General features: G+C 41.8%; 2 protein-coding genes across 2 annotated transcripts in view; one reads left to right on the forward strand and one right to left on the reverse strand.

Annotated features, from left to right (window-relative positions):
* The window catches only part of plch2a (phospholipase C, eta 2a), a 107054-nt gene extending 99841 nt beyond the window's left edge, over window positions 1–7213 (reverse strand). The window contains exons 1-2 of the mRNA XM_076988985.1: window positions 6390–7213; window positions 1799–2361 (exon numbers count right to left, since the gene is read on the reverse strand). Of these exons, the coding sequence (XP_076845100.1) occupies window positions 1799–1961 (163 nt within the window). The 5' untranslated portion in view covers window positions 1962–2361; window positions 6390–7213. The remainder of the gene's footprint in view (window positions 1–1798; window positions 2362–6389) is intronic.
* A 1153-nt stretch (window positions 7214–8366) lies between these two features.
* pex10 (peroxisomal biogenesis factor 10) lies at window positions 8367–11709 on the forward strand. The gene is made up of 6 exons (XM_076989093.1): window positions 8367–8873; window positions 8979–9059; window positions 9147–9553; window positions 9831–10003; window positions 10358–10493; window positions 10751–11709. Exons 1-6 carry the CDS (start codon window positions 8762–8764, stop codon window positions 10817–10819), a joined length of 978 nt encoding a protein of 325 aa, XP_076845208.1. The 5' UTR covers window positions 8367–8761; the 3' UTR covers window positions 10820–11709.
* The last annotated feature ends 10090 nt before the right edge of the window (window positions 11710–21799 follow it).

Raw genomic sequence — 21799 nt, forward strand, 5'->3', positions numbered from 1 at the left:
AGAACACGTCACTAACAGATGTGTTGTGGCCTAATTACTCAGCCCATGAGTAGGAGCTGATGAAGAAACTGTACTGGAATCAATCACGCTGGGGTTTTTGGGTCTTTAGACCGTATCTGCAGCACGTGTCGGGCCACGTCCTGTCAGACCGTGTTTGGAGAGACGCCAGCGCGGCAGTCGGAATCGAAACAAGGCGAGATTCCTTTGTGTGACGCTAAATTAAATTACAACGACTAGGTGTAACGACAAGTCTATTAGAGGCCTATAAGAGTCTATATAAGAACTATGAACGGTGTCTATAAAAACTGGTGACCCTGACAGGACCAGAGCCGTGAAATATGGGGTAATTTATTATTCTGTGATTGTCAGTATGTATCCAGATAAAACGACAGCAACGTGGGCCCATCATGTGAATTGACATTCCAAACGGTGCCATTCTGGAAACGTCTAATAAGAATAAACGCCATGGCAGTGACAGAATAGGCCTACAACAAACACTCGCCTTTCTGGCAGTGTGCAACCATGCCACACGCACAGGTTGTTCATTGTGGTCTAGAATCATCTGTCAATATTTGTCACTGCTAGGACCCTTCTGACCACAAGAAATCCTAAGGCAGTAACCGCTTTCAGTCTTGGAAGATTACCAGCCAGGCCACATTTTTGCCTGAACATTTCAGTCAGGTAATCTCTATAAGAGCTATTGAACCTTGGCTTCAGGTGTGGGGGTAGCTGGAATTCAACCAAAGATTGGGGCACTACAAGAACATGACTAGACCAGGCGTCCTGGAAGGCTCTATTAAGTAGCTCTGGCCTGAGAAATCATTCAACAGGTTAAAAGGGGTTGCGTGATTGGATGACTTGTAACAACATGGTGAAAAAATATAATCTCTACCACAATCTCTATGATGAATACATTTACATTTACATTTACGGCATTTAGCAGACGCTCTTATCCAGAGCGACTTACAAAAGTGCTAAGTGTTTAGTCAGATTATGCATCTCTATCTAGTATAAACAGGTTTAAGTCCAAACTTACATTTATAAATTATATAAATTATATATTTTCTGGCTTTGAACAAATTGTGCCTCCATGAACACAAGGTGCATGTAATATGTTATATATGATGTCAAGAAGGCGCTGCAGGTTTGTATTCTTAACAGTCTGACACAGCACGACAATATATTGTAGGCCGCTATATGGAGATGGTGAACAAAGTCATCAGGATGAGCGTTCCATCAGACTACCACATCCATTTCACCAGAACGTCATTAACAATAATTGCCCATTACTGTCTTCTATTATCATATGTTAGCATAAATGTATGCCAGATAGTTTGGTCATTAGCTCCAGGCCATTCCAGTGTTATGATGAGGTGTGACAATTATTTTAATGGTTGGTATCTGTGCAGGCTTTGAAAGCTTTAATTATAACAGGACACTAAATCTGTAGTGTACAATAAGAGGGCACTAAAACAGGTCTGATCACATGTGGAGGTAATCCTGACAATGACACATGGGAAAATGGATGATGTGGTGAGATGATACCTCATGTGCCACAGAGCAAGCAAACGTGTTTGGATTTATTTTTAATGGAGGACGTTATTACATACCTTTCTTGTCCTTCAACTGATTCCCAACACAATTAACCACAATCTCAACCTGTCAGTCAAGTCAAGGACTGCCCCCTTGTTACGTCAAATAAGAAAATTTTTGTATACAAAAAGCAGCACAGCATAACCTCTGGCCTGCAACAGCTTCTCAATATTAAGGTTTTGGCTCTTAAAGCCTATTGACTTACCAACATTGATGAAGTTGGCAGACAGGAAGGAGTTCGAGTGTTGGCTCCGGAAAGAGTCTGTGTCACTGGTGAAGGCTAAGGATTTCATAGACAGACTGGGAGAGTCTGTGCTTACAGTCTGCCCTCCAGATTTCAGAGATGCATTTAAAGAGACTGTATCCATAGTGTTCAGTTTCCTTCACCTTGGAAAAGTAAATGTGTATAACCAAAGTCCAAAGTTATTTATGGTCTTGTCCCACTTTGATCCGGCAGGTCCCTTAGATGCCAGATATCCACAGAATGCTGTTGGTTCTACGGAAAAATCCAGACCTGGACAGAAGTTGTTGCATCTCAGGTCTCCATCAGACTGAGCGATGCCAAAAATACAGCAGACGTTTCATCCATGTTCCCGGTGACACAGGAGTGATGTTGAGTTTAGAGTGTCTGGGAGGGGGGCAGGATGTCTGGGTGGAAGTATGACTGATGATAGTGATAATGTGAAGAACGTCCTGTGTGGGTTCCCCCACTTATTTTGGCCCTCGGGCAGGTGCTCAGTACTGAGGCAAGGTGGAGTGAGAAGGGACCTGAAGACACAGTGCAAAGACAGATTAGGTCATTCAAATGCACACCATTATATGGAGTTTCAAGAACATCTCAGCAGATCCACAGTCAAAAAAGCCAATGAAATGCTTATTTTATTTAATATGTTAACACGAATGCTCTCTTTTATACAACCATGTTGATACGAACTATGTCATAAATTCTCTAAAAGACATCTCAAAAGTAAATTCCAGCACATAGAAAACCGTAAAGAGAGGATAACCAGAAGCACTTGCTGTGACTTCTTTAAACAAATGTTTGATATATTTGTGCAAAGCTATCTGCAAATGAATATCTGCCAGATATAGATTTATAAATGTAAACAGATACTAACACATAAACACAAACAGACGCATGTGATGACTCAGTGCGGCATTTCACACCAGAATAAGCACAATTTCCTAAGAAGCACGCAGAGAAGTGCAAACATAGTTTCACGCTTGAGCAACTCAAATAACTCAAATGAAGTCAGTGCCAGCCTACCCTCTGACACTTCTGACACACTGCACAAAAACCTAGCATGCAGCACAGGACAGTGTTGAGCGTGTTATTCACTACATGCCTACTCAAGAAAAGGTCACCAGCTAGAAGGCATTGCGATCTTAACCTTAAGGCAGTTTGTGAGGATCTAGTGCTTTCCTGACACTGCTGTTGCTTAGTTACATGTTCGAGTGTGGATGTGATTTAACTTTATTCGTTCGTTCTGGATTTTTGACCGTTGTAATATGGTCACCTCAAGTTCACATTCTGGAAAGTAAATGTAGAGATGCACAGATGTTCTGAAGCAGTGTGTGCCTTCTGGTCCCTGTTTTTTTTTTGTTTGTATATGTGTTTGCAGTTGGCTAAAGGGCTAATTTTTGAACTGCTCAATGTAGCATTAGGCAAGATGTCAAAGTAGCATCGCCGGTTTTGGTCCCCCCCCCACAGTTTTTACGGTTAAAACCATATATTTAAATAGCGACGAATCCATGTCCCCCCCACTTTTGAAATCAAAATTACGTCACACACACACACACACACACACACACACACACACACACACACACACTTGACGTACTGCTTTCTAAACTGACAAAACCATGAAGGGCTTACAGCAAGGTGCTGTGGCTTAGACAAAAACTTAACCACCTCCTAGTTTCAGAACAATGGGACAGTGTTGCTTCCAAGCAGCTGCTGGTAAAGGCTGAGACAAGTTCAGGCCTGAGGGCCACACGACCAGACATGTTAGCAAAATCCAACACCTGGCTACAGGCAACATACAGGACAGTACGTGGGGAAACCACCTGAATATCCAAATTGCTGTCAACTGATGGGTTTCCACACAAAACATGACAAATATGTCTGGTTCCTACTGATTCCCCTCAGAGGTAGAAACAGGATATGAAGTCAGTACTAATAGCAAACCAATGGCAAGTTGAAAACCCCATTCGCAGAACTAAGCAATCCATAGCAGACTAATTGAGTTATACTCTGAAGATAAACCCAGCTGTTCTACAGAGAACATTTACTGATTTGCAGAGAATGATATTTTGGTTTGAACACATCAATGAAAACCACATGCAGGTTCCCTCCATTATCTTTACTGCTTTATCCCACCAGTCAGAGTCACAGGGGGGCACAATCCCAGCATCATCGGGCAAAGGCACAGGGCACACCATGGGCAGGTCGCCAGTCCATCGCATGGCCAACACACACAACTTCAGGCAATTTACAGTGACCAGTCAACCTAACCAGAGGAAACTGGAGTACATGGGGGAAAACGCAAGCACAGGTAGAACATGCAAACTCCACACAGAAAATCCTGGAATATAAATCAAACCCAGATCCCCTTGCTGTGAGGCCACAGTGCTAACCACCACACCACCCTCAGACACAAGTGTTAGTTTATATTAACAGATGAGGACAGGAATTGCAGTCCTAAAGTTTTTGTAACAAGTGTGAAGAGGAGAAAGCAAAATCTAAACTACTGACAAGTATTACATGAGGAGAACACTGTGTTTCTAAGGAAGGTAAGTAGGTACGGTGTAACACAAAAGCTCCTGCCTGATCCTTCCTCCTGCCTGACTCCGCTCTAAATCAACCTCTAGAACACAGACAAAAGCTTTTGTGTGTCAAGCCAACTGGAGTGCTGACAGATACACAGATGTACATGCAAATGTTTACCATCAGTTCCTTAACGTTGGACAGTTATTTTGAAGTGCATCCTTCACTTCTGGGTCCTTGTTTACATGCACATGGTCTAGCCGGGATTTAAATTACCACACTTAACCAGCAAGGACTTTGCTGTATGCAAGAGAAGCAGACATCTGGGTTATCTTGTTTGGTGGTCACACTGATACGACAACCTGTGGGCAGATTCCCCATAGAGGAGACATCTCAGGGCCCAGCCCCCAACAAAAACAACATTTTGATGAGGCATTTTCATTTTACCATGACCTCATGTTATCCTTTCATACATTTTTTAACAATGACAGATGGTCTTGTCACACCTTCAAAGAGCACACAAACAACACAACACAAAAAGAGATCAGAGCTTCAGCCAAAAAAAAAAAGAACTGCAAAACAACACTTCACAATATGTAGTGGCCAAAAATAACAAACACAGCTTTTAAAATGTCTATGTACATAAGTGAAAATATACAGCCATAAATAGGGAGAAAATGCGTTCCTCTTCGATAGTGTTCATCCCGTTACTGAAAAAAAAGAGCCAGTTTGCCTTGAACGGCTGGCAGTGAGGCTGGGTAGATGTGGCGGACCACAGTCGTTCTGACAGTTGAGCGAGACGTGCAACTCATGAAATATGCAAAAGTGCTACTTGCTTTCAAGGTTTTCTCATGTACTTTTATGCAGTATTTAGTGTTAGTACAGCTTGCATCACTCACACCACTAATGATAATGGTTTGTAATTTCCACAGAATAAATAAGGTTAGATAGGTTTTTGCTGTATCTAAAGTGCTCTTGGAGCTAAAATATGGAGCTCTTATTCTCCTATGGGGCCTTTATCGTAACAACAAATATGTGTTGGCAAGATCACACATATGGTAATGAGATAAGAAATGACTTAAAATACTTGAGAACAAAGTCAGGTTAGAATGTACATGGCCTTTATTCTGCCTGGTGGCTACGTAATAGAAAAGTGCCATTACATAAGCAGATGTTCGCTGATGAATCAACAGGTGGTTTTCTCTAACCCCCAAGTTGCTTTTTGGCACGAGGGATGGAAAACACAATAGGCCTTTTCACTACTTTTCAACCGACCGGTTCCTGTTGCATCTCACAATGCAACACACACACACACACACACACACACACACACACACACACACAAGCGCATGCAAGAAAGGATTTAAAATTTAGTTTTAACACTGGGCTTTCAATGAGTTGCGCAGAAACGACCGGTAATTTTCAGAGGAGGGTCTGCGGAAGCCTGCACGGATTTCCCAACCCGGCAATCTCCACTCTGTCTCGGACAGCGAGGATAATAAAACACACTGTAAATCTTTGAAGAAGAATAAACGGAGGCGTGTTCCCTGTCTAAGTACACAGGTTAACGTCTAATTTATGGGCGCCTGCTTCACGGTTTAGCCTGGGGTGCAAGACGAGTTCCACTAGATGTTATTCTGCCCAGAGCGGAATGACTGAAAACACAGCCTCGTGCTAGGACGCGCGTGACAGCATGCTGGCTCTGAATGGCTGTCCAAAAAAAGGAATCTCCTTGACCAGAGAGTTCTGGCTGACCAGAACCTGATTCTCCTCTCCCTCTTTTCATCTCTCCATGTTCCCAGCCCTCTCTCCATTCGCTGCTCTCAGGTGAGGGGTAGTGTTTCCTTGTGCCGAAGCCCCTGAGGTGAAAACCTGACCCAATTCAGGAAACCGACCCCAGCATCGCATAGATCTAAGTCCGGATCTACACCCGAGCATTCGTGTTTGCCCGTGCAGTTCTCAGTAATATCTTCATATCTACGCTTCCCCGCGCCTTTCAGAAAAGCATTATTGTGAGGTGTCATATTACCTTTGTAAAAGACGAGTCTTACTAGTGCTGAAGGTGGCGGTTCCCAGACTTGGCGTCTAACTGCTGTGGCGATAGAGACAAACTTTTTTGCCTCTTCAGACAGTTCTTCTCCTCTCCCGACTTTTCCACTGAGTGCTTTCGGATGTATACACGCCCGATATAGTTCAGGCACACCACACTCCAGGTAAAGGAAGTTTCCTGATGTCATTGGAAAGCTCTTTGTCCACAGTGGGTGTTCCCGTATGGGGCAACAGTTCTCCCTGAGTCAACACCGGACAAGTAAGGGCAAAATAGTCCTCACGGGGGGGAGCGAGGGTGGGGGCGGTGGTGGAAAGAAGGGTGGGGTGCAGACGGCAGGAGCACATGCTGTGTCCATGATTACTCGAGGCAGTTCAGGACCAATCAGGTGATCAATTGCAGCCACTTCACCATTTGTGTCCTGGTCAATATCAGTGTTTTTCTTGCTTTTGTGTTTCGTGTCTTTGTTGTCACACAGCGTTCAAAGATTCAATAATTCCATTTAGACAGTCATGTAATATAGCCTACTAAAACAGAAATGTACAGTTGTACATATCCAATTAGACCATGGTCTATTTGAATCAGCAAATCAACTACTTATTGATTTACATATGTAGTTTTGAACCACCACAGGTCTTTGGTTTGTCCAGTGAGAGACAGTTAGAGCATTAACCTGACATAGCAATGCCTATCAATAAAACATTCATAAATGAACTAAAAAGAGCAAAGTCCTGCCTGTACCAGTACATGCTATTTTTAACGCACTGCTCTTCAGAACACATAACACTGTAAGGAGCTTAACATTTTCTAGTTTTAATTATTCCAGTTTTACTTATAAATAAATAAACAAATGTATAAATAATAAATAAGTTTAATAATAGACTATGCTTGATTTTAATGTATTTTTATAACACATCTTATTATAATCTCTCCGATGTAACAGCAGTACATATTGAAAGTTAATAATAAAATATTAAAATCAGTTTCAAGACTATGCATTAGCTATAACTGAAGTTTTAAATTAAACAAAATGTTACTTTATAAATCAGCGAAAGGATCAGCTTTCTCAGCTGCTGAGACACCACCATGTGCATTTACATCTCATCCAAATATCCTCCCTCAGTATTTGCACAAAGCATAAACATTAACATGAAGAGAGAAAACAATCTGCCCTACCTCGATGAGCCTGGATCTTTTAACTCTAATCCAGCTCTTACAGTAGGTGCAGCCTGCACTGTTACCTTCTACACCATCTAACTCCAGCCTGCAAGAAGTTACAAGTATCTCTCAATTTGAGAGCTCCTCCTCATGTGTAAACACTGCCCACACTTCCCTGACCGACATAGTGAGTAAATACATTTCTTCGAGTCTTTAATCAAGCAAGTCCTGCGCCCACTCCCAACCTCCTCCCACACACACAGTCTGCGGACGTTTTAAATCAGCTATAGAACGTAAATTTCCCTAATTTGTTGTTGTATTTTAATGACACCGCTGCATCAAATGAGAAATAAAGCAGATTATTTGGCCCGTAGGCTTCAAGGACACCTACAGACCAGTGAAGGAGACGCAACCTATTGACCACGTAAGGATCAATTTCAGTAAACGTTTCAGAAAAAAAAATTGAACACAGGCGGTTAGAAAACTTGTTTTCAAGGCAAGCAAATAAATACCGGAAATGAATTCACCATAAGATTATTATTTACCAAAACATCGGACATTTTCTTATCAAAAAAGTTTGATTGAGCACCTGGCCTCAATCTCGTTGTGCACTTTATAGTGAAGAGCACAGTGTGGGATTAAGGATGCAAAGCAAAACACCGCAAGTAGCTACATAAACATACACATGATAATAAACAAGATAATAAAGTACAGCACGACACTTTAAAGACAGGCTGTATTAACTGAATACATCCAGATATTGTGACTGATAGAGCCGACGAATAGAAACCCTCGCGGGAAACACGTGACCAACGCGGAAGTGTTAGTAGCGGGACTTCGGTCTTCGCACACGAACTGTTGTGTAGCCAGCTAGATATTTATGTACAGTAGTGTAGAGAAACGTTCAAATTTACTGAAAATATGTAGATACTACAATTATACAGACGTACCTATGTGAATCTAAATTATATTCATTTTAGTAGCTTATTCTCAGTCAGCGTTTTCAGTGTTTTGTGGTGACGTAGCTAGCTAGTACAGGTATACTGAACTTGTCCCTCAGCAGGAGCACGTTTGCTCACAGGCTCAGTGACACATGCGGTTACTTAATTAGTTAACCAGCACGTTTTCACATCCACATATGTCGACATAACCGACCAGTGTCAAAGGTTCCCATTTTTACTAAAGCTCTGGCCATAATGCCGCTTCTTCAAGCCAACCAAGCGCAGCTGATTCGCTGCTCTCAGAAGGATGAGTACTACCAAACCAGTCTGAGAAATCACACCAACGACGTTTTCCAAACTGTTGCTGGTACGTACGTCTACTGGAAACGTCACTGACGTTTTGTGGCAGTGTCGTTAGCTAAAAGACAAAATGCATTCGTTGAACTTGGCTATAAATCACATTTCTCACCAGGCTCCAAGCGATGGATTCAGTGGCGAAAAGAAATCGAGTTGTTATCAGACCTTACATACTATATACTAACAACTCTCTCAGGTACGACATTTATTTAACTTTTTTGACAAAGGACTAAAACACGTTTGTAAGTTCGTAAACAGTATGCTCATGTTCATTTCTGCGCAGGATATCAGACTTTAGGAGAGGAATATGTCAGCGTTGTCCAAGTTGACCCCACCAATCGTAGGATTCCGTCCCGAACACGGAGAGGCGTCCTGATCTTGTTCCACACCTTCTTACCTTACCTCCTGGACAAGCTTCTGGTCTGCGTTGAAAACGAGCTGGAAACAGAGGATCAGGCCGACCAGAATGCTCAGCGAGAAGCAGCATTAACCTGGAGCCCAATGTCTTACGTGAAGGCATGGATACAGAGATCTGTTAGAATGCTGAGTGAGCAACAGAAGAAGTCTCTAAAACCTGTGGTCTTCGCAGCGCACCAGGGAGTCACCATCTTACACAGGGTGCACGTGGCACTGTTCTATATTAGTGGTGTCTTTTATCACTTGGCCAAAAGGACCACAGGCATCAGCTATGTAAGTTAAACTTTGTTTTCCATTATGGCCCTTAGGAGGGTCATAAGTAACCAATTGTGGAAGATTTGCACACAAGAAAATGCACCTATTACTGCCATAATTCCTGTTATCTTATTATTATTGACTCATACACTTAATTGTAATAACGTCATAATAACAGCTCATATAAAAAAAGTTTCTGTAATGCTATTATACAATTATACGCTATTATACATTTAGTTTCTTAAAACATGATTGTTTGGTGTTTATTTATGAAAACATCCTCTTTTATTTCCAGCTCAGAGTGCAAGGAATGGCAGGGGATGATAAAACCATCCGTACCGGCTACCGGCTTTTAGGGGCAGTCTCTCTCCTCCAGCTGGTTATCACTCTGACACTGCAGTGTAACAACCTGAGACAGAGACAGCGTGCCAGGCATGAGTGGAAACAGCATAGGAACCTTCCCACAAGGTGGGACCATACCCAGACCTAACATCAACAAACAGCACAAAGAGCAAGGGTTGTTTTAAAAATGTGGAGCCACACTGTTGCTTACTGAGTTGTAATGGGGTGTGTTATATTTGTGAAGATCTTTGAGGCTAGGAAAAGGACTTTTATTTTGCTTCTTTCTGCAATAAATAGCAATAAATAACCTTATTACCTTCCTGGCAAAAGTATCATATTTAATTATGCCATTATACATCACTCTAGCCTCCTTGCAAGCCGACAACTTGGCACATTTCCTGAATCTGTCAACAATCATGACTAATAATTATAATGAGTTTTGATGTTTTAAAGAGAGACTGTGTTTGTGTCTTTGCTCAGCCCGCAGGTCTCCCGGTCCCTGTCCTCTAGAGCACCTCGTTGTATCCTGTGCTTGGAAGAGCGGAGACACTCCACCACAACCCCCTGTGGCCATCTCTTCTGTTGGGAATGTATCACAGAATGGTGTAACACAAAGGTTAGTCACGATTATTACACTGATTATTGTAATACAGTTGCAAAGAAGAAAAAAAGTGCTAGTGCACATATCTTTCGTGTTAATTTTAGTATAGTTACTGAGTAGTTACTGGAAAAGATTCGTTTTTCTTTAAATTTGCTACCTTTCATTTTGGTTTATAAGTGTAAAAATGTACTTGACATATCAACGACTTTGCAAGTTTTCAAAGGTGACAAGGAACTTGAAATTTTTTTTTTGTTTTGCTTTTTTACTTGCAGACAGAGTGTCCACTGTGTCGAGAGAAATTCCAGCCACATCGACTGGTTTATCTGAGAAGCTACAATTAGCTGGACGATACACAAATGACTCGAACAACTCAATTGTTTCTATTCTGCAATAATGTGCAAGAATTACAGACACAAGATTCACACAACAATTTCATTTGTTAAATTAGTTATATTTATAATGTAAATAAATGTGAAATGCGAGATCAATTTTTAAAATGTAATTGTGTGGCTTTTCAAAATATTTATTTGCATGACCCCTGGCATAACACTTCTACTAGCCAGCACATCGTTTGCCTTAAAATGGTGGCTCTACACATACATACTTATGTACTTATTTGTGATATCGGAGTCAAAGCTGAGTGACTGTGTATGGAAAATGCAGCTGCTTATACTCTGGCTGGTTGACTCTTCCAAGTTACTTGAGGCCTTGTCAGCTCGAGAGATGTTCCAAGTTCCTTCTGAGATTCCATCCAGCAGGTTGACTAAAATTGGAGAGTTTTTTTGTTGCTGTTTGTGGAGGTTTTTATGGCCTGCTACAAGGCAGCTAGATATGTAATTGTTTCTCAAAGGTAAGTCATTTTTTAATAAATAAGCTCCATTACTGAAATGTAAAATAAGCAGTTTATAGAATACATAAGATTATGACTACACTTGAGGCATTTTTGTTTCTTCAGCCTTGCAATATAAATATAAAGATTTCCATGTCACTTGTCCTTCTAAACAGAATAACGAGAGAACTGTGGTACAAAGCAACATGACCCTTTAATGAATATGGAGTAGAACATACAGTACTTCTGCTCTGAATGACATGGACACTTTGGGTAGAGTCCCTTAAATATGCTGTCCTTCCAGGCTGGTCCTCAGACTCAACCATTTCAACACAGGAGTTAACTCGACATGGAAGATGTCTTGCATTGTTGAGCAGGAAATGCATTTTGACTTTGTCCCAAGAGCTTTAAATATGTCAGGAGCAGTAATGTCAGTAACACGTTACTCTAATCTTACCACTTTTTTCAGTAACGAGTAATATAACGCGTTACTATTTCCAGTCCAGTAATCAGATTAAAGTTATTTATCCAAATAACTGCATTACTATTTTTATTTCCCCTAGTAAAAATATATATTTTTGCTTTCTTGGCTCAGTTCTACTTTTGCGTCTGACCGTAGCGCTATACTACGAACGCCTTCACGTCATTCTGTGCAGTGTCCTCCGTATGTGGTAGTATAAAGAAACACCCATCAAAAACGGGATGGAACATTTACCTGACGAATTTTAATGTTGCTTTGTGTCCCAGGTTTGAAAAGTGCTGGAATTTTGGATAACGTAGCCTACTTAAAAATGCTTGAAATTGTATTTCGTTTCACAACAGCTGTCTGAATCGTTCGCTTGTATTACGTTTACAAATCTACAAATAATACCATGCAGCAACACAATTAGGAGATATATTATTTAAATGTCAGAAGATACATTGTTACTGTTAAAAATGCATTTCCAATAAAGTGAGTATTGGAAAAACTCATTTTGCTGCTAAAAGTAAAGTAACTTGTAATCTAACGTAGTTACGTAGTTGTTCTAAAATTCTAGAAAAAGCAGTTTACAATCAGTTAAACCATTATCTTCAATCAAATAGTATCCATGAAAAGTTCCAATCAGGATTTAGACCGAACCACAGCACTGAAACAGCTTTACTCAGGGTAGTGAATGATTTACTGATATCGTCAGATAATGGGCTCATCTCGTTTCTTAGATCTTAGTGCAGCTTTTGATACTGTAGACCACAACATTTTGCTGGATCGACTAGAAAACACAGTAGGTATTAAAGGAGTTGCACTCTCCTGGTTTAGATCATATCTGACCGACCGCTTCCAATGTGTAAGTGTTAATAATAAAACATCTAAATCTGTTCAGGTTAAATATGGTGTCCCACAAGGGACAGTCCTAGGACCACTTCTATTTACACTTTACATACCCTTAGGCGAGATTATGCATAAGCACGACATCAGTTTCCACTCCTACGCAGACGACACCCAACTATATTTATCGGCTAAATCAGATGATTTAGGTGTAAACAGTAAAATCGAGAAGTGTGTAGAAGAGATAAAACATTGGATGGCGTGTAACTTTCTAGCACTAAATCCAGATAAAACAGAGCTAATAATAGTTGGGTCTAGGGCAGCGAGAGACAAGATAGGCTACGTAGTGTAGCATTGAATCTACATTCCTTTACTATAACCCCCAGCGCAGAGGTAAAGAACTTAGGTGTCACAATAGACCCAGATCTCTCGTTCGATACACACATTAATAATATAACTAGGGTAGCATTCTTTCACTTACGCAACATTGCTAAAATTTGAAATATATTAAATACTAGTGATGCGGAAAAGCTAATCCATGCATTCATATCCTCTCGCCTAGATTATTGCAATAGTCTTCTAGCTGGATGTTCTGGTAAATCGATAAACAAACTCCAGCTTGTTCAGAACGCAGCAGCGCGAGTTTTAATGAAAACTAAAAAAATTGATCACATTAGTCCCATACTATCGTCATTACACTGGCTGCCAGTTAGATTCTGTATTGACTATAAAATACTTTTATTAACATATAAAACACTGCATGGCTGTTGTGTCTTGAGACTTATGACTTACATACCAGCAGAGGGCGCTCGCGCCTCTAGACTAAGGAATGGAGTTGACGTTTGAAAGTGAACGGTTGGAGTTGACGGTTGAAGATTAAAGAGTACGGTTGAGTTCAGCGTTGTCCTGTCTGATTGCTCGTGACTAAAATTTACATACAACTAATATACCACATTTTTGGCGACGAGGATGTCAGTTAATGTACCCTTACCTGCTCCGTTCCTGCCTTGCCCTGGTGAGCCTGCAATTCCCTTACAAATATGGATGAAAATGGTTGGAGTTGACGGTTGAAGATTAAAGAGTACGGTTGAGTTCAGCGTTGTCCTGTCTGATTGCTCGTGACTAAAATTTACATACAACTAATATACCACATTTTTGGCGACGAGGATGTCAGTTAATGTACCCTTACCTGCTCCGTTCCTGCCTTGCCCTGGTGAGCCTGCAATTCCCTTACAAATATGGATGAAAATGGGCGCTACGGGGGACGACTGGCCAGAGGCGCGAAAGCGCGCCGTTCTTCTACATGCACTAGGGACAGAGGGACAACGTATCTTCTATTCATTGCCGACTACAGGTACTACTTATGAATCCGCAGTTGATGCTTTGAAACAACACTTTGTGCCTAAAGTAAATGTGATTGCGGAACGTCATAAATTCCGCCAGAGAGCACAGCGACCTGATGAGTCGATTAACCAGTATGTGGCCGCACTGCGAGAGTTAGCTTCCCAATGTGAGTTCTGCACAATGGAAGACCAAATGCTTCGTGACCAGTTTATCGAGCGAGTTGCCAACACCCGCATCAGAGATAGACTGTTACTTGAATCTGACCTCACTTTAGAGAAAGCTCTCACCTTAGCTTTACAAGTTGAAAGTGGACTACGGAATGCTGGTGTGCTGTCGGACGGCGGTGCTACAGGCTATATGCCACATGCTAACGCTAATACCTCTGCGTCAGTTAGAGCTATACACAGGCAGCCGAAAAATAACCGCCAAAACAACAAAGGGCACAGAACTAACAGTAATGGTGCGAACACTCCTGCAGCTGCAGCTGCCCAGCCGAGGGCGGATGGCCGCTCCTGCTACCGCTGTGGGTCTACTAGCCATCTTGCAAACAACCATTCATGCCCTGCTACCAAATCCACATGTAACTCATGTGGGAAAGTGGGACATTTTTCTAAAGTGTGCCGATCTGCTCAACGCCATGTACGCGAGGTGGTTATGAACGAAATGACGGTGCTCTACATGACCGATACGGCTGCTGCCCGAGACAAGATTCTGTGCACGGTCCAGGTTGACACAGAGGGACACTCTCACGACATAGAGCTGATTGTAGATACGGGCTCTTCAGTTTCAATCATTCCTGAGTGCTTATACCAGACCCATTTCCCCACCTACAAACTACAGGAGTCTACAGTGAACCTGTTCACATATTCGAAGGAAAGGATCCCTGTGACAGGCTGCATGGAAGCCACAGTTACACATGATGGGCGTTCTACCTCAGGCACATTCATTGTAGTAAAAACAGGCACTGCTCTGCTGGGACTTGATCTAGTGGCCGCACTCCACCTGCGCATTACGGGCACCAAGGTTGTCTCAACTCACCCTGGAAGCTTTTCTGCTGCTACACATACACCTGCTTCACCTGCAATGCACGTACAGGAGATAGGTTGCGCAAAGGGGTTTGTGCACAAAATCCAACTCAAACCAGGGGCTGTGCCAGTGCAACAACGACTCCGACGGCTTCCATTCTCTGTCAGACAGGCTGTGTCTGATGAGCTGAAAAATTTACAGGAAAAGGGCGTTATCGAACGCATCGATGCATCTCCCTGGGTCTCCCCAATCGTCGTGACCAAGAAAAAGGATGGAGGAAAGCTGCGGATGTGCGTGGACCTCAGAGAGCCGAACAAAGCCATCGTCACAGACTGCTACCCACTGCCCCACATGGACGAGCTGTTCTTTGAACTGAGAGGAGCCACGGTGTTCTCTACCATTGACCTGGCCTCTGCTTACCACCAGATGATGCTGCATCCAGACAGCCGTGACATCACTGCCTTCATCACACACGAGGGACTTTTTCGTTTTTGCCGTGTTCCTTTTGGCCTTGCTTCTGCTCCATCGTGTTTCCAGAAAATGATGTCGATCATACTCACTGGCCTTCCAGGTGTGCAGGCCTACCTGGATGATTTGATCTGTTACGGGGCCGCTCAACAGCAGCACGACAACAATCTGCGCAGGGTACTCCATGCCCTCAATGAAGCTGGACTGAAGCTGAACATGCAGAAATGTAAGTTCAACCAAACTTCCTTACGCTTCTTAGGTCACACCATCTCCAAAGATGGTCTGCAGCCAGACCAAGATCAGATCAAAGCCATACCCAATGCACCTGCTCCACATGACATACCCTCCTTACGATCTTTCTTAGGCCTAGCATCATGGTACAGCAAATTCATCCCTGATTTTTCTACTATAATTGAACCACTGCGGGTCACACTTAGGGAGTCTACAGAACAGCAGTTTAACTGGACTGCTGAGGCCGAACACAGTTTCACTGAGATTAAGAGACTGATAGTTGAGAGCCCTGCACTTGCCCTCTATGACCCTTCACTCCATACATTCGTCACCACTGATGCATCTGATTATGGGCTGGGGGGTGTACTTACCCAGTTACATGCAGACAACACAGAGAGAGTAGTAGCATTTGCATCCCGCACACTCTCACCTGCTGAAAGAAAGTACTCCACTGTGGAACGAGAGGCTCTGGCATGTGTTTGGGCAGTAGAAAGGTGGAGAACATATCTGTGGGGACATCACTTCACACTCCGCACAGACCACCAAGCCCTGACAACCTTGCTGACTTCCAAGGGCACAGGCCGTGCTGGACTGCGTGTGGCACGGTGGTCGGCACGTCTGCTTTGCTTTTCATATGACGTTGCTTACCGCCCTGGGACACAGAATGTGACTGCCGATTGCTTGTCCCGCCTACCGTTGCCTGTCACTGAAGACGCCGACCTGGAACCAGATGTCGTGGCTACTGTCTTCCGGGACTGCTTACCTGCCATGTCTCTGCCCGAGTTCACAGCTGCATGTGAAACCTGCCCGGAGCTTACTCTCCTACGACAGCAGATACAGAAAGGCTGGCCGAAATGCAGAAAGAACGTGACTCCTGAACTGACTGCATACTTCAACACGAGAGACGAGCTGGCCGTGGAAGATTCACTCATCATGCGAGGCACTCACCGCCTGATCGTGCCAACATCACTTCGGTCCAAAGTGGTCGACTTGGCACACGAGGGGCACCAGGGAGTGGTGCACACCAAGCAAAGATTGCGTGAATTATATTGGTGGCCACAGATGGACAAATTCGTGGAGTCCAAAATTGCTTCCTGTGTTCCCTGCCAGTACAATGACAAGACAGTGAAAACTGCGCCTACACCACTTACTCCAGTGGAATTACCTGACGGACCATGGGAAAAGGTGGCCATTGACATCACAGGTCATTTTGAACGTGCCACATGGGACTGTCGTTACGCTATCACTCTCACTGACTACTACAGTAAGTGGCCAGAAGTAGCATTCACCTCCTCAGTCACAACAGAGGTGATTACACCCTTCCTGGCAACAGTCTTCAGTCGTGAAGGGAACCCTACCTGCCTGGTTTCTGACAACGGATGCCAGTTCACTTCCCATGAGTTTGCCAACTTCCTGAAAGAGAGAGACGTCAAACATCTGCGCTCCAGTGTCTACTACCCAAGAGCAAATGGAGCCATCGAAAGATTCAATCGAGTGCTGAAGGAATGTTTACAAACCGCAGACAAAATATTCAAGCCCTGGAAACAAGCTGTGACAGACTTCCTGCAGATATACAGAGCCACTCCACACGCCACTACTGGAGCTACACCATTCGAGTTGCTGCGCCACAGGAAAATGCGCACCAAACTCAACACTCTCCCTGTGTCACACAACACCGCACAACACACACAAGTCAAAGAGACTGTGAAAAGAAAACAGCTTAAAAGCAAAACATACACTGACAACAAAAGGGGAGCTAAAATGCCAAACTTCCAGGTGAACGATACAGTACGTGTCAGGAGACCTGAGCACGTATACAAAGGCTCATCTAAGTTCACAGAGCCTCTTACAGTCATTCGGAGGGTTGGACCTAGTACTTACCTTCTGAGTGACGGCCGGAAATGGAATGCGTCAAAGCTGGCTCACTTTCCAAAGCAAGCTCTGGCGTGCACCAGAGAGAGGAATAATATAGACTGTATGGACAATCTCACCTTACCTGAGTGCACACAGGTGCAAGCACAAAACCCAGGTCCGAGGCGGAACCTCAGGGTTCGTAAACCACCAGCCTGGCTTTCAGACTTTGTGAGGTGAAGGAGTAAAATATTGTGTAATAATACTTACTTGATTCATGCAATGTCTTAACTGTAATAATACTTACTTGATTCATGCAATGTCTAAACTGTAAATAATACTTACCTGATTCATGCAATGTCAACTGTAATAATACTTACTTGATTCATGCAATGTCTAAACTGTAAATAATACTTACCTGATTCATGCAATGTCTTAACTGTAATGATACTTACCTAGGGTCAGACATGTATATTACCTTGCAGTGTTTACAATGTTTACAAATTAAGGTGTTTAAGGATACAATGTTTTTTTCTTAATCTATACTTGTTACTTTAATCAGTTAAATTCATTTAACTCTTAAGGGAAGACATTTCTTAAAGAAAAGGGGAAAATGTTGTGTCTTGAGACTTATGACTTACATACCAGCAGAGGGCGCTCGCGCCTCTAGACTAAGGAATGGAGTTGACGTTTGAAAGTGAACGGTTGGAGTTGACGGTTGAAGATTAAAGAGTACGGTTGAGTTCAGCGTTGTCATGTCTGATTGCTCGTGACTAAAATTTACATACAACTAATATACCACAATGGCTTAGCTCCAGAGTATCTTAGTGAACTTATTGATCATTACAATCCAGCACGTTCACTTCGTTCACAGGATGCAGGCTTATTAACTGTTCCTAGGATCAAAAAGATCACAGCAGGTGGAAGAGCCTTTTCTTTTAAAGCTCCACAACTGTGGAATAATCTTCCTGCCTTTATTCGGGACTCAGACACAGTCTCAGTGTTTAAAACTCAACTAAAGACTTATCTGTTTAGTTTGGCCTTTGAATAATCTGTTACATATTTACCACATCACATATCTTTCTTCTCCGAGGTTCACTTGGGGAGTAACAATGAAGTTGGAGCCTTCCAGTATCATCGCTCCGACACGGAATGAAAATCTGGCGTTCATTATAAGACATTTACATTGACAATATCAACACCCAGAACGTTCATTCTAGTTACCTTATACTTAGCCTGATTGTGTGATTTATTTGTAACTTGTGTATTAGTCTGTATAATTTGTTTTTGTATAATTTGTGTGTTAACGGGCCGCCCAATGGAGGATGGGTTCCCTTTTGAGTCTTGGTCCTCCCAAGGTTTCTTCCTATTCCCCACCATCTAGGGAGTTTTTCCTTGCCACTGTCGCCTTTGGCTTGCTCATTAGGGATTTGGACCCATAGTATTGTTAACCTTGTAAATCCTGTAAAGCGCTTTGTGACAACATATGTTGTGAAAAGCGCTATACAAATATATTTGATTTGATTTTATTTACTTTTAAAATCAAGTAATATGTAATGTAACTAAATTACTTTTTAAAGGAGTAATCAGTAATCATATTACTTTTTCAAGGTAACTAAGCCATCACTGGTCAGGAGAGATGAAAACCTTGGTGCCTCCCACACAGTGTTGTATAAAGTATTCGAGACCCATACTTGAGTAAAAGTACAAGTACTCTATCAAAAAATTTACTTGAGTAGAAGTTGAAGTGTTCTTTAAAAACCTTACTTAAGTAGAAGTACAGAAGTATCCAGCATTTTTTGTACTTAAGTATTGCAAGTAGTTTAGTCTAAAATTTATTACTCAAGTACTGAAAGTAAAAAGTACAAGTATTGTGTTTTGAATTAATTAAAGCCATAATATGCCATGTTGTGTGCTGGTATTTCTTCTTCCAATTCATTTGTGTTCTAGAACAGAATTTCTGTGTTTTTAGTTTTCAAATCTAAGAATATGTTTCCCTATGTTAGACATGCTGAAGAATTCAATCATCATGTACAAATCGCGTACAATTGGAACGACTTGAAATAGGAACCATTTAAAAAAAAGAATGCTTTCATTAAATTTTTATTTTTTTTCTACATTCACAAAATCAGTATGGGAAACAATAACCTCTTAAATGTATGCTCCTATGCTCGTTTGTTTAATCTATCTCTTTTAAACAAAGTGCGCAGCAAACACGCATCGTGAACACAACCTTTTTGAATAAGGAACCAACTTCAGCCGCCGAATAAGGAGCTGCGATAAAGTAACCAAAAGAATCTCAAACTGTGAAGATTGTGGAGTGTAGTGGAGTGTAGTGGACTGTAGTGGAGTGTTGTGTACGATAAGCTGAGGCAGCACAGCATCCACCGTAGCCCATCTCGGCAACACGATTGCTCTTTCTCACGCTGTATGCACGAGAACATTGTTAGTTTTTTCTATAATGTATTTATGATCAAAGCCTAAATCTATGGTCACGCTTAACGACGAAAGCTACTTTACGACGGACATTTCAGTCTCTAAACCCATCGTTAAGCGGGGACTCATTGTACATTTAACTGATCTGATCAGTTTCTGAATGGTGCCTGACAGTTCAGAGTTCATGCCTGTAAGGTCTTTCAGCCGGTGTTGTATTGAATTCCGACTCCACTCGTTTATCCGCGCATGAAAACGCTACAGATTATATTGTCGATTTATGTTTCTATGCATAAATAAGAGCTAGACTTTAATTATCCATCACAGCAAACGGCACGAAATTATCTATGTCCAAAGCCACACTGGCTCAAGGGTGTTAATTATTTTAAATAAAATACACACTGGATATACGAAGTTCACCTCTGACCACGACTTTGCAGTATTACAGCAGTATTATGTCTAAATATCTAGTTAGGACAAAACTAGAGTATTCAATGAACTAAGTTAAAATCACTGTAACTCCGGAATATCATCTGTAGCGTTTTTATCTGTAGCGTGCCTGCTGCTTGCATGTGTTAAATGAAAATGAGCACTTTCTTCTTTGATTTACAACTTTGTTCTACCACCTGATTAACTTTCTGTTCCACCCCTGGTGGGTGAAGAAACATCTACAGAAAACCCACACCTCATTATAAGTCGCATAGTTCAAAGCGTGAGGGAATAAGTAGCGGTTTATAATCTGGAAAATACGGGGCTCCGCTGTGTTGTGTCGAGTTTGCGTTCCGCTCTTCAGCGCTGTTTGCAGTGTTCCTCCACCTTTACAAGGTGGAATTCAAGCACATGTACGACACTTTCAAGGTCCATTTTCAATATTGTCCAGCACCTTCAGCTTAATTAAGTTAAGCACGTAGTCGTCTGTAACTGCACCAGCCTCAATTTGTCCAATTAGACTGTTTATTTCCTCTTTTATTCTGTCGTGAAAAGACATTTCTGCTGCTTTCAAGTCCAACTAGGAGCGATTACTTCTGACTGGAGTCTAAGCCCCGCCCCAAATTCAGGCGAGCGTTCCTATTGGACAGTGAATAGATTTCATTCTGGCACGAATACAGCTTTGCAGAGACACACAGTGGAATACAATGACGTTCAGTCGATTGCATTGCAAGGTGGCTTCTGGCATGAATTCAGTGTTTCTTTCTTTAAATACAAATCAAATCAATTTTTATTTTTTATTTATTTTATTTTATTTATTTATTTTATTTTATTTTTTCTACATTCACAAAATCAGTATGGGAAACATTAACCTCTTAAATGTATGCTCCTATGCTCGTTTGTTTAATCTATCTATTTAAACAAAGTGAATTCAGCGTTTCTTTAAATACAAATCCACACACACTGGAGCTTTTACTTTTCATTGTGGCATGTTTTCAGCACATCAGTGTTTAAATCAATCTCGTGATCATTACATTTAAAGGAGACATTTATGTCTGAAATACCGTACGGTGAAAAGCAATACCTCTGTGCCGTGATTACATTTCGAGCTGTATTATATTCAATTCTGGCATAAATTCAGCGTTTTGGTTTTGAATGCAAATTCTTGTGTATTGTTTTTCAATAAAGAGATAAAATGCATTGAAATGTAATGTAATAGTGCTTTTGCATTTCATTTTGGCACGTATTCTGCATGTTTGTATGGAAAAGCAATGCATTTTGTGGATTGCATTTCCATTTTTGCCATTACATTTCAATTTGGCACTGTTTCCTCATAACCCTTCACCTTCCAACACAGATTGAATAGACACAGGTGAATAAATTATTTTCTTATATTTTTGTAAT

Source organism: Brachyhypopomus gauderio, unplaced genomic scaffold (genome assembly GCF_052324685.1).
Source record: "Brachyhypopomus gauderio isolate BG-103 unplaced genomic scaffold, BGAUD_0.2 sc65, whole genome shotgun sequence".
Taxonomy (NCBI): domain Eukaryota; kingdom Metazoa; phylum Chordata; class Actinopteri; order Gymnotiformes; family Hypopomidae; genus Brachyhypopomus; species Brachyhypopomus gauderio.

Excerpts from the sequence above, each read along its gene's own strand:
- pex10 (XM_076989093.1), top strand. The coding sequence starts at position 8,762 with ATGCCGCTTCTTCAAGCCAACCAAGCGCAGCTGATTCGCTGCTCTCAG. Across the intron at positions 9,060-9,146 it reads TATACTAACAACTCTCTCAG|GATATCAGACTTTAGGAGAG; the intron begins GTACGACATTTA and ends ATTTCTGCGCAG. Across the intron at positions 9,554-9,830 it reads GGACCACAGGCATCAGCTAT|CTCAGAGTGCAAGGAATGGC; the intron begins GTAAGTTAAACT and ends TTTTATTTCCAG.